The sequence below is a fragment of the Nicotiana sylvestris genome, chromosome 6 (assembly GCF_000393655.2).
Source record: "Nicotiana sylvestris chromosome 6, ASM39365v2, whole genome shotgun sequence".
NCBI classification, from domain to species: Eukaryota; Viridiplantae; Streptophyta; class Magnoliopsida; order Solanales; family Solanaceae; genus Nicotiana; species Nicotiana sylvestris.
The window spans coordinates 142,750,237-142,763,169 of record NC_091062.1 but is presented as its reverse complement, the minus strand read 5'-3'; the positions used below and the strand labels follow the sequence as shown (position 1 = coordinate 142,763,169).

At 39.1% G+C, this 12,933-nt stretch overlaps 2 protein-coding genes across 2 annotated transcripts; both read left to right on the top strand.

The window, feature by feature from the left end:
- Window positions 1-250: 250 nt before the first annotated feature.
- On the top strand, window positions 251-1,556 carry LOC138871411 (uncharacterized). Its single transcript, XM_070149287.1, has 2 exons — window positions 251-582; window positions 740-1,556. Exons 1-2 carry the CDS (start codon window positions 251-253, stop codon window positions 1,554-1,556), a joined length of 1,149 nt encoding a protein of 382 aa, XP_070005388.1.
- A 9,500-nt stretch (window positions 1,557-11,056) lies between these two features.
- On the top strand, window positions 11,057-12,137 carry LOC104245946 (enoyl-CoA delta isomerase 2, peroxisomal-like). The gene has a single exon (XM_009801658.2). The coding sequence runs from the start codon at window positions 11,184-11,186 to the stop codon at window positions 11,901-11,903; it is 720 nt and encodes a 239-aa protein (XP_009799960.1). The 5' UTR covers window positions 11,057-11,183; the 3' UTR covers window positions 11,904-12,137.
- The last annotated feature ends 796 nt before the right edge of the window (window positions 12,138-12,933 follow it).

Genomic DNA, 12,933 nt, shown 5'->3' with positions numbered 1-12,933 from the left:
TAAGACCCTTCGAGTGATGAAGGATACAGAGACGGAGGGGGTTGAGTTGGCTTTATACAGGTTGAGGGGAGTAGCGTATTCATGGTTCGAGATGTGGGAGGATTCCCGTGGGGAGGAAAGACCTCCAACTAGATGGGATGAGTTTGTAGATGCATTCATGGACCACTTCTTGCCTACCGAGACAATGGCGGCCCGTGCCACTGAGTTTGAGGCCCTTAAGTAGGGCAGTATGAGTGTTTGGGAGTACCACATGGAGTTTGTGAGGTTGTCCAAGTATGCTCCCCAGTTAGTGTCGACCATGGGTGATCGAGTTCGGCGATTTGTTCAGGGTCTTAGTCCCTTGGTGGTGAACGAGGCTGCTACAGCGGCCTTACACTCAAATATGAATTATGGGAAGATTGTGGGATTCGCTCAGGCCACAGAGGCTAGGAAGTTGAAAATACGGGCAAAAAGGGAGAGTAACAGCAGGGCCCGATCAGTGGGTCACTCAGGGAGACCAGTTCAGAGAAGGGGGCCATCAGGGTCATCCCAGTCATATGCTCAGTCCTCAGCGAACACACCGCCATCTGTGCACAATTATCAGTAGAGCAGTCACTTGAGACCAGGTTCAGATAGCAGGAGACCCCATCAGTCCGGTCGTCCAGGAGGGGGATCACAGCAGCATGGGGGGAGCTCTATGACCCAAGTATGGGAGATTCCATACGGAGGCTTGTTACTTGGATATCCCGGTGTGTTATAGATACGGGGTGAGAGGTCATATCCAGCGGGACTGTCATGCGCCCAGACAGGGCACAGGTAGGGGATTTGCTCAGCCATCCGGTTCTTCAGCTGCTACATCAACCGCGCGCCCTCCAGCTCCAGCAGGGCATGGTGCAATTAGGGGTGGAGCTCGTGGTAGAAGTGGACCTAGCCGATTTTACGCTTTGAGTGGTCGCCAGAGTGCAGAGGCTTCTCCAAATGTTGTCACAGGTATCTTGTCTGTTCAGGCCATTGATTGTTATGCTCTTATTGATCCGGGGTCCTCTTTGTCTTATGTCACCCCATTCATTGTTTCAAGTTTTGGGGTAGAACCCGAACAGCTTCATGAGCCGTTCTCTGTATCAACTCCGGTTGGTGATTCTATCGCAGTCGCGCGAGTTTATAGGAATTGTGTTGTCACGATATGTGGTCGTGCTACCACGGCCGATCTTATTGAGCTTGGAATGGTGGATTTTGATGTGATTATAGGAATGGACTGGCTTTATTCGTGCTTTGCTAAACTTGACTGTCGAACGAGAGTCATGAGGCTTGAGTTCCCTAATGAGTCGGTTATTGAGTGGAAGGGAAATGATGTGGTGCCGAAAGGTAGGTTTATTTCCTACCTTAAGGCTTCAAAGATGATTAGGAAGGGGTGTATCTACCATTTGGTTCGGGTGGCGGACACCACTTCAGAAGTGTCTGCCCCCGAGTCCGTGCCAGTCGTGAATGAGTTTCTTGAAGTGTTTCCGGACGAGCTTCCAGGGATCCCACCAGATAGGGAGATTGATTTTGGGATTTATGTATTGCCAGATATGTAGCCAATATCTATTCCACCATACAGAATGGCGCCAGCGGAGTTAAAGGAGCAGCTGAAGGATTTATTAGAAAAGGGGTTCATACGGCCAAGTGTGTCGCCGTGGGGTGCTCCGGTTCTTTTTGTCAGGAAGAAGGATGGGTCGCTCCGGATGTGTATTGATTATCGGCAGCTTAACAAGGTCACCATCAAGAATAAATATCCTTTGCCTCGGATAGATGATTTGTTCGACCAATTGCAAGGTGCAAGGTTCTTCTCCAAAATTGATCTACAGTCCGGGTATCACCAATTGAAGATCAAAGAGCAAGATATTCCTAAGACCGCTTTCAGAACTTGCTATGGTCACTTTGAATTCTTGGTCATGTCTTTTGGGCTAACCAACGCCCCGACAACTTTCATGGATCTTATGAATCGGGTCTTCAAGCCATTTCTAGAATCCTTTATGATTGTTTTCATTGATGACATCCTTGTTTATTCGCGGAGCCGGGAGGATCATGCCGATCACCTCAGGGCAGTTCTGCAGACCCTTTATCAGCACCAGTTGTATGCTAAATTTTCAAAATGTGAATTTTGGTTGGAGTCCGTTACCTTTCTGGGCCATGTTGTTTCCAGTGAAGGGATTCAGGTGGATCCCCAGAAGATTGCGGCAGTAAAAGATTGGCCTAGACCCACGACCCCGATGGAGATCTGTAGCTTCTTGGGTTTAGCGGGGTATTATCGGAGGTTTGTGGAGGGATTCTCTACCCTCGCCTCTCCTTTGACTAAGTTGACGTAGAAAGCAGTTAAGTTCCAATGGTCCGACGCTTGTGAGAAAAGTTTTCAGGAATTGAAGTCGAGATTGACCTCGGCGCCGATATTGACCTTACCGGAGGGCACGGAAGGATTTGTGGTTTATTGCGATGCCTCCAGGGTCGGTTTAGGGTGTGTTTTGATGCAACAAGGGAAGGTTATAGCATATGCTTTAAGGCAACTCAAGAATCACGAGAAGAATTATCCGATGCATGATTTGGAGCTTGCGGCAGTTGTATTTGCCTTGAAAATATGGCGGTATTATCTTTATGGGGTCCATGTGGATGTGTTTTCGGACCACAAGAGTTTCCAATATTTGTTCAAGCAGAAGGAGTTGAATTTAAGGCAACGGCGGTGGTTAGAATTGATCAAGGATTATGATATGGATATTTTATATCATCTAGGGAAGGCGAATGTGGTGGCCGACGCTCTCAGTCGGAAGTCCATGGGTAGTTTGGCTCATTTGGGAGTGGATCAGAGGTCTTTGGCTCGGGAGATTTATCAATCAGCCCGTCTGGGGGTTTGTATTTCGACCTCAGACGAGGGGAAGGTTATGGTGCGTAATGGAGCAGAATCGTCACTGGTAGTGGAAGTTAAGGAAAAGCAGTTCATTGATCCAGCATTGGCACAGATGAAAGAGGCAGTTTTGAATAACAAGACTTCGGCCTTTTCACTCGGTGGTAGGGATGGTGTATTACAATGTCAAGGTAGGCTATGTGTTCCAGATGTGGATAATCTTTGGGAGAGGGTAATGGCGGAGGCTCATAATTCCAGGTATTCGGTGCACCCAGGTTCTATAAAAATGTATCATGATCTCAAGGAAATTTATTGGTGTAACGGTATGAAGAGGGGTGTGGCGGACTTTGTGACTAGATGTCCGAACTGTCAGCAAGTGAAGGCCGAACATCAAAGACCTGGTGGATTGACTCAAAGCATAGAAATTCCAATGTGGAAATGGGAGATGATCAATATGGATTTTGTAGTGGGGCTGCCGCGCAGGTTCGACTCAATTTGCGTGATAAGGGTGGCCGAGGTAATAAGGGTGGAAAAGTGATCGAAATCACTATTGAAATGAAAATATGAGAAAGTTGTGAAATCATTGATGTGAAAATGTTGAAGGGGAAATGGAGAGATTGTAACTTGTTTGGCTTGATGGTTTTCTTTCATGTGTATTTGATTGTTGGTTCCATGACTACTTGTTACTTGTGTATGGTTTGAGTTTACTCAGGGCAAGTTTGTTCATACATACCAGTACAATTCAAATGTGCTGACGTCCCTTTTACCGGGGGCGCTACATTCGTGTTTGATTGTAGGTGGATCCATAGCAGGTACTCCAGTCTACCGACCGTAGCTCCCCTTCACTTTCCGCCAGAAGCATTGGTGAGCCCTTTTCCTCCCGGGGCCTTGCGTGACTCATGCCGCTTTTTATTTCGGAGTCTTGTTTTGGTTTTTGGTGTAAGGTATAGCCGGAGCCTTGTTACCGGCAAGTATTGTATCACTCTTTTGTATCCCTAGAGGCTCCGTAGACAGGAAATGTGGGTTATGTACTTATGTATTTTGGGCAGTATAACTTGTAAACCACGCTAAGTAGCTATGTATGCTATGTAAATCTCGTAAGAGTGTGTTTAAATTTATAAATGGCTATTTCACTTGGTTAATGGGAAATGGAAACGCGGGGTAACACGTGGAATAGGAAAGGCACCCAGGTCCGCATGGCTGGGGCTGCCCGGTCGAGCGCCGGTCGCGCCCCTCGATTTTGGGGCGTGACACCAAATTTGCTAACAAAACAAAGTATTAAGATAGTATTAAATTTTTATACCAATACTATACCCTTTTATACCTCATGCCAAACCATCCCTAAGTTTTGTGATTTTTTCTAAGTAAAGTTCACGTCCATATACTTTGCTCACACTTTGTTTTCACTTTAGTCCTAGTATTACTCCTTTTCTTCCTGTTCAACCAAATAAATTTTGTCAAAAATCCTACTTAAATTTTTATACTTGAATTTCTGAATAACATCTAAATATTCTAGTGTCCGTATTCCCTTACAGCTTGTTTGGATGGTTGTTACATATCGTTTCATAATATATCATATTGTATTATATTGTATTGTACTGTATTGTATTGTTTGATGAATACAATATTTCGATAGATTATATCGTTTGATGCCATTTCATGATATCACACACCAATAATACGAAGAATAAACGTGTAATATTATAACCAAAAATTATGATACAGAGTAAAATTATTATATGAAAATATAGAATAAATGATAAAATAAAATTATTTAATTATAATGAGAGGTGATATTGAGAGAAAAAGACAAGGTAATGACGCGACCACACCAAATCGGTCGTTACATAAAGTGACATATTTCATCGTTACGTTACGACGAATTTAACGATACAATACAATAAAATTTAAGTAACATTCAAAACAAACATCGTATTTAAAATAACAATTGTAACAACCATCCAAACAAGCTGTTAATTGTGCTTAATTGATGAGTCATCTATTTGTCACTATTGACTATCAATAATTTGAAGTAGAAAAGACATTCTCTTCTGTTAAACACAAAATATTAGTAATATGTTTGATAATTAAGTATTTATTAGAACTTTCGAAAGCGACTTATGGAGTTATGGATCATTGTTATGAAACAAAGACTATAAAGTAAAGACAAGTATAAAGAGAAACTGATATATTATTCGAATTCAAACTGATGTACATAATGAACTGAAATCTCTTCTATTTATAGAAGAAAGGAAGTTGCTCTGTAAGCTGCTACTACAAGCTGCTGTGTAAGCTGCTACTACAAGCTGCAGTGTAAGCTACTATAAGCTGCTGTGTAAGCTGCTACTACAAGCTGCTGTGTAAGCTGCTACAAGCTGTTGTGTAAGCTGCTGCTGTACCAGATATGGATAATCTTCTACTGAGAGCAATAATTATCCATAACGGAGTACTGAATGGATAAGCTTATTATACCCGGTATGGATAAACTTCTACTGGGGGTAATGTTTATCCATAACTGGGTACCGAAGTGATAAGCTTATTATACCCGGTATGGATAATCTTCTACCGGGGGTAATGTTTATCCATAACTGGGTACTGAAAAGATAAGCTTATTATACCCGGTATAGATAAACTTCTACTGGGGGTAATGTTTATCCATAACCGGGTACCGAAATGATAAGCTTCTTCAGGAAGCTTATTTCCAATATAGTACTAAATAGATAAACATATTTACTGTGGAGTCTCATATGGATAAGCTTCTTCAGGAAGCTTATTTACAACGGAACTAAATGAACATCCATAATATAATATATTTATAACACTCCCCTTGGATGTTCATTAAAAGATAATGTGCCTCATTAAAACCTTACTAGGAAAAACCACGTGGGAAAAAAAATCCCAGTGAAGGAAAAAGAGTACACATATTGAGTAATACGCATTGTTGATTGCCTCATTAAAAACTTATAAGGAAAACCTTGTGGGAAAAACCTTAGTAAGGAAAAAAGAGTACAACACGCATTTTACTCCCCTTGAAGAAAACCTTATTTCAAATATTTGAGTCTCCGCATTCCAATCTTGTATTCCATATTCTTAAAAATTGATGTTGGTAAAGACAATCTGCTGGATTGTCACTTGAACTAATTTGATGCACGTCAATGTCACAATTTTCCTGAAGATCATGTATGTAGAATAATTCTGGTGAAATGTTTTTCGTTCTATCTCCTTTTATAAATCCTCCATTTAATAGTGCTATGCATGAAACATTGTCTCCGTATAATATTGTGGGTCTTTTATCACATTTCAACCCACATGTTCCTTTAAATATCGCAATATATGCTTAATCCCGTTCCAATGTCTCCGTGTAGGAGAAGAACTATATCTTGCTAGTAAATTAACAGAAAATGCTATGTCAGGCCTTGTAGCATTAGCAAGATACATTAGTGCACCAATTGCACTGAGATAGGGTACTTCGGGACCAAGGAGTTCCTCGTCCTCTTCTGGAGGTCGGAACAAATCCTTATTCACTTCAAGTGATCGAACAACCATTGGTGTACTCAATGGGTGCGCTTTGTCCATGTAAAAGCGTTTTAAGACCCTTTCTGTATAGGCAGATTGATGGATAAAGATCCCGTCTGCTAAATGTTCAATTTGCAGACCAAGACAAAGTTTTGTCTTTCCAAGATCTTTCATCTCAAATTCTTTCTTAAGATATTCAATTGCCTTTTGGAGCTCTTCTGGAGTTCCAACAAGATTTATGTCATCAACATAAACAGCAAGTATAACAAATTCTGATGTCATTTTCTTTATAAAAATACATGGACAAATAACATCATTTATGTAACCTTCTTTCAGCAAATATTCACTAAGGCGATTATACCACATGCGCCCAGATTGCTTTAAACCGTACAAAGATCTTTATAATTTGATCGAGTACATTTCTCAAGACTTTGAATTATATGCTTCGGGCATTTTCAATCCTTCAAGGATCTTCATATAGATTTAGCCAAATAAGTCATATAGGTTAAGACTTGTATCTAAATGGTACGACATCTTCAAGTGTCTGGACTGCTAGTCCGATCCTCACAATCGTTTACAATATTGTGCACTATATTGTATTAAATGTATCGTCGACGATCATTTTGTGTCAGTTCCGAAGCGACATAACTTGTGGAGATCTCATCACTTTCTTTATTTTCAGGTACCTGAACTTTTTCGGGAGTTTCATGAAATGTTATGTCGTGGGCTCTTCTAGAGCTTATTTCCTCCTCATTTTGATCATTAGCTCCTACTATTTTTCAAGGATTGTTACCTTTGGAACCGATTGGTCTACCACGCTTCATGCGTACAGTAAACTCTATCCTTCAGGGACTTTAATTTTAATAGGAGCATTTGCAGCTGAAATATGATATTTAATTTTGGATCAGCAAATGCTTCTGGCATTCGACTTGAATTATCTTCTAAGTGAGGATCATGATAATTCGATTCATATAGCATATTTTTCAACTGTTTATTCCATCCCCCAAATGTTAGAAAAACTAACATATATCCCCAATCATCTTTGGGAAACATATCTTTGTGTATTATGGTAGAGAAATTAATCATATACCACGCAACAAAAGATAGTAAAAATATTTGGTTTCTGATCCTAAACCAATTGTGAAGGGAGGACTTATCATATATTGTTGATCTGATGCATACAAGTGCTGCTATATGCAATTTAGAAAATCTTAGACCAACACATGAAGCTTTGTTCTCATAAGCAATGGTTTAGACATTAATAGGAGGTATTCAATGCTAAACCAGCTTGGATATAAACCAGCATTATCAAGATGAACTGTCTTGATTTCATAATCTGAAAATTATGCTCTTAATCGAGAAAAGCAATTTCAAATGCCAAACTGCAGGTTGACAATAATTACACATGTAACCATCTCATATATGCACCTATAAGTGGTTCACATGATAGGTGAACAGGCCCATATTCACCTTTTATATATTTCAGAATCAGGGGTCTTAGTCCCAACTTTAGCTGGTATAATCAATTCATTATGAGAACAAGCAACACATGAGAATTCCTGAAGAATCTTCTAGTTCTTTAGTATATGCTTATCTGAATTTTCAAATAGCTCATTTAAAAATGGCAAATGAAAACTTCAAGTTTATCATGTCATGTGCTATCTCTTAGTAAACTTCTGGTTTACTATGGCATAAACTTTTGCTTTAGTAAACTTCTGGTTTACTGTGATACATGATATAGTACAAATTAAAGAATAAGGCAGGTAACTTCTCACATACATATTATTTTACCCCCTATGATTGTGGAAACATGAAGATTATCAATCTTCCAATCATTTGTAGTCTCAATATGATAGCCATTTGTATTAGTAAACTTCAGGTTTACTACAACATATGTTTTGACCATAATCATATAATATGAATGACATATTTGTATATAAGCTCTTCGAGAGCCTTCATTTATTATCCACAATCTAATATTTATCTGGCACTACTGGTGTCATGTATTCTTTAGGCAAACATTTAGCTCTTCAGGAGTTGTTGATACATTTTGTACTATCAAATATTGCTCAGACACTGCTGGTGTCATGAGAGAAAATCACAATCAAATAAACAATGTAAAACAATTGTTTAAGCACACGAAAACTCTTCTTCATAATATTTTTCCACTTCAGGAGGCAATTTCAACTGTGTTACTTCTTCAGGAGCAAATTTAAAATACGAAATATTGAGTATATATTCTCTCAATTATATTAACTCTTCTGGAGGTGAATTGTAATGTATTCACATCAAGAGCGCGTTCATATTTACCCGACTTATTAGTATTGTCACATTCACTTCAGGGAATGGATTAATATTATCAAAAGTTCTCATCCTTCAGGAAATCGAACATAATTATCTGAATGCGCATTAATCACATCAAATTGTGATGCCTCAACCTCTTTTAAAATATTTACTACTTCAGGAGCAAATCGAGGCGTGCATTTAATATAGAGAATATTTATGTAGCTTATCTTCAATTGTAACCATAGAAAGCCTAAATTATCACTTCTGGTGATCATAGGCATATACCACTTCTGGTAGTTAACAAAATATAATTACAATGAGATATACGAAATATAACCACTTCTTGTGGTTGTATATTTCTTGCAAACTCTGCTAGAGTTTAAGTTGATCTAATAATGTTATCCATATTCTTTAAAATGACATAAATAAGATATATTATAGTAAACATCATTATCAAATCATAATTTTTCTTTATGTACAACAATTACATAACCATACTATCTATTACAAATAACAAAAATTAAAATATTTACATTTCTACAGATTCACCACCGATTACATGACTTGTTTCTCCTTCTGGGAGTGCAAAGTAATCAGCTACATCCAAATGCATGAAGTCTAAATTATCTTCAGAAATAAAATTTGCTTCAGCATTTTTCTCTGTCTTCTTCAGGGAGGCTTGATAAAGCTCAACCAGGTGCTTTGGCGTACGACAAGTACGTGACCAGTGCCCTTTTCCTCCACATCTATAGCATGCATTTTCTACATTTGGCGCTTGCACCGCTTCATGCTTTTGTTCCTTCCTTTTCCACTGCTGGTGGTGAGGAGGCTTCTTTGGTGCATTATTATTACCATGATTGGGGTTTCTTCCCCGACCACGGCCATGACCACGACTGGGGCCATGACCTCTTCCACGTTTAGCTTGGTGGAAGTTCGTCTCATTCACTTCAGGGAATGGACAAGAACCAATAGGTCGGCTTTCATGATTTTTCATTAATAGCCCATTATGTTGCTCTGCTATAAGAAGATGTGAGATAAGTTCAGAATACTTTTTAAATCCCATCTCTCGATATTGCTGCTGCAGGAGCATATTCGAGGCATGAAAAGTGGTGAAAGTTTTCTCCAACATATCATGATCAGTAATATTATCACCACATAATTTTAATTGGGAAATAATTCTGAACATAGCAGAATTATACTCACTGATAGATTTAAAATCTTGTAGCCTTAGATGAGTCCAATCATAACGTGCCTATGGAAGAATGACCATCTTCAGGTGGTCATATTTATCTTTCAAATTATTTCACAGTATGACTGGATCTTTAATAGTGAGATATTCCATTTTCAGGCCCTCATCAAGGTGATGACGTAGGAATATCATTGCTTTGGCACGATCTTGGTTTGATGCCTGATTTTTATCCTTGATGGTGTCTGCCAGACCCATCGCATCAAGATGAATTTCAGCATCAAGCACCCAAAGCATGTAGCTTTTGCCCGATATATCTAGGGCTACAAATTCAAGTTTAGAAAGATTTGACATTATTTAGGAAAAGAAAGTTCTTACCTCTAATACTTTCAAAGTATTTGCTCGAGATGTCAGAGTCTCGTGCTGATAACGTATTATGAAACAAAGACTATAAAGTAAAGACAAGTATAAAGAGAAACTGATATATTATTCGAATTCAAACTGATGTACATAATGAACTGAAATCTCTTCTATTTATAGAAGAAAGGAAGCTGCTCTGTAAGCTGCTACTACAAGCTGCTACTACAAGCTACTGTAAGCTACTATAAGCTGCTGTGTAAGCTGCTACTACAAGCTGCTGTGTAAGCTGCTGCTGTACCATATATGGATAATCTTCTACTGAGAGCAATATTTATCCATAACGGAGTACTGAATGGATAAGCTTATTATACCCGGTATGGATAAACTTCTACTGGGGGTAATGTTTATCCATAACTGGGTATCGAAGTGATAAGCTTATTATACCCGGTATGGATAAACTTCTACTGGGGGTAATGTTTATCCATAACTGGGTACCGAAGTGATAAGCTTATTATACCTGGTATGGATAATCTTCTACCGGAGGTAATATTTATCCATAAATAGGTACTGAAAAGATAAGCTTATTATACCCGATATGGATAAACTTCTACTGGGGGTAATGTTTATCCATAACCGGATACCGAAGTGATAAGCTTCTTCAGGAAGCTTATTTCCAATATAGTACTAAATAGATAAACATATTTACTGTGGAGTCCAATATGGATAAACTTCTTCAGGAAGCTTATTTACAACAGAATACTAAATGTACATCCATAATATAATATATTTATAACTATCGTCACATATTTTGGCATTTTTGAATATTGAATAGCCAACTTTAGTGGGTGAAATATTTTATAATTCATTATATATTCCACTCGTTCTTCCCTTCGTATTATTCATATATAGTATCCGTCATCTTTATCCGGTCCAACACATATATCAAAGAGAAAAAATCATTCTCCCCTTCTGACCACTATGTGCACGTTAGAAAAGTCAGGCAACATCTTCTATCTTACGCTTACCGGCGACGATGAGCACCGATTGAATCCTACTCTCATCGCCACCATCCGTTCATTTGTAGCCGAAGTTAAATCCCAAGCCGTGAAGGGTTCCGTTCTGATCACAAAAGCCCAAGGCAGATTCTTCTCTAACGGCTTTGACCTAAAGTATGCACAAGCCGCCGGTTCAGCGCAAGCTGCCAAAGATCGGCTACACAACATGGTGGCCTTGTTCAAGCCGCTGGTCGCCGATTTCCTATCACTCCCAATTCCGACCATCGCCGCCGTCACCGGCCACGCTGCGGCGGCGGGGATGCTGCTAGCGATATGCCATGATTATGTAACCATGAGATCGGATAAAGGAGTGGTGTATATGAGCGAGTTGGATATAGGGATGACTTTGCCAGACTATTTTACGGCGATGATAAGGTCTAAGGTTGGATCCGCAGCTGCTCGGCGGAATTTGGTTTTGAAAGCAACGAAAATGAAGGCGGAGGAGGCGGTGGCGGTGGGAATTGTGGATTCTGCGCATCCTACGGCGGAGGAGGCGGTGGTTGCGGCCGTGAGACTGGCGGAGGAGCTGGGGAAGAAGCGTTGGAATGGCAAGACGTATGCAGAGCTGAGGAAATCGTTGGTTCCGGAAGTGTGTGGAGTTTTAGGGTTGAAATATACTGCTGTCTTGCCTTCACGCTTGTGAGAATCACTTTTTCATTCAGAAAGTTGCTTTTTTTAAATAATAATTGACCCTATTTCATAGGCTTTGAACAACATTGTACCACCGTATGCTGTCTAAAAATTAATTATCGATGTCAAACGCCTACTAATTTTTATTTCTATAATATGGGGTCGTTTGGCAGGAGGTACAAAAATAGCGCTGAATAAAGTGTATTAATAATGTTGGTATTATTAATGCTGATATTAATTATGCTGAGATGATTTCTTATTCACTATTTGAATTGGTGCATTAAAGCATTGTATAATTTCTAAAAAGATTAGTTGTTTACAAAAATACCCTCCCTATTTTGTACATTTTGAGGGATTTGAGAAATAATTATGTTTTTAATCATGCTTATGCAAGTATTAAAAATCCTTAGCATTGCTAAAATCATAATTTATTATGTATTAGTTATACATAGGATAATACAAAATTTGAAGTATAACTAATATAAGGGATTAATAATGCACAAAGCTAATGCTACTAAACGACCCCTAGGAAAAGTATGGTGGCCTCGTGTTCTTGGAAAAGAAAGCAACTGATGAAGATGAAGGAAATCATGCTACCAGAAATTGATCTGCCGTTTGTGCGGTGCTGTCTTGAAGAAAAGGACAATTGCTAGGTTTTTCTTTTCGTCCCTCTCCCTATCTATCTGTACGTGGAGGATTTTCCTGACAGAGAAGGCAGACCTAAAGGAGAGGGCTTTGAATGCGATCTTCATGAACGTTACATATAACATTCTTCGGGAAATTGCTTAAGAAACTTCTGCAGCAATGGCATGGAAGAAGCTGGAAGATCTGTATTCTAAGAAATTGCTAACAAACTGCTTCTACCTGAAAAAGAGGTTATACAATCTCCATATGAATGAAGGTATACTTGAAATTAAAAGAAAAGTGTGTAGTGCATTCTCCGCCGAGAACATTACATTAAAATTATACACTTGTTATCTTGGGGTATAAAACTGTATGGTAATATGTATATATAGTGGTATACTCTCTCTTTAAGGGGTCGT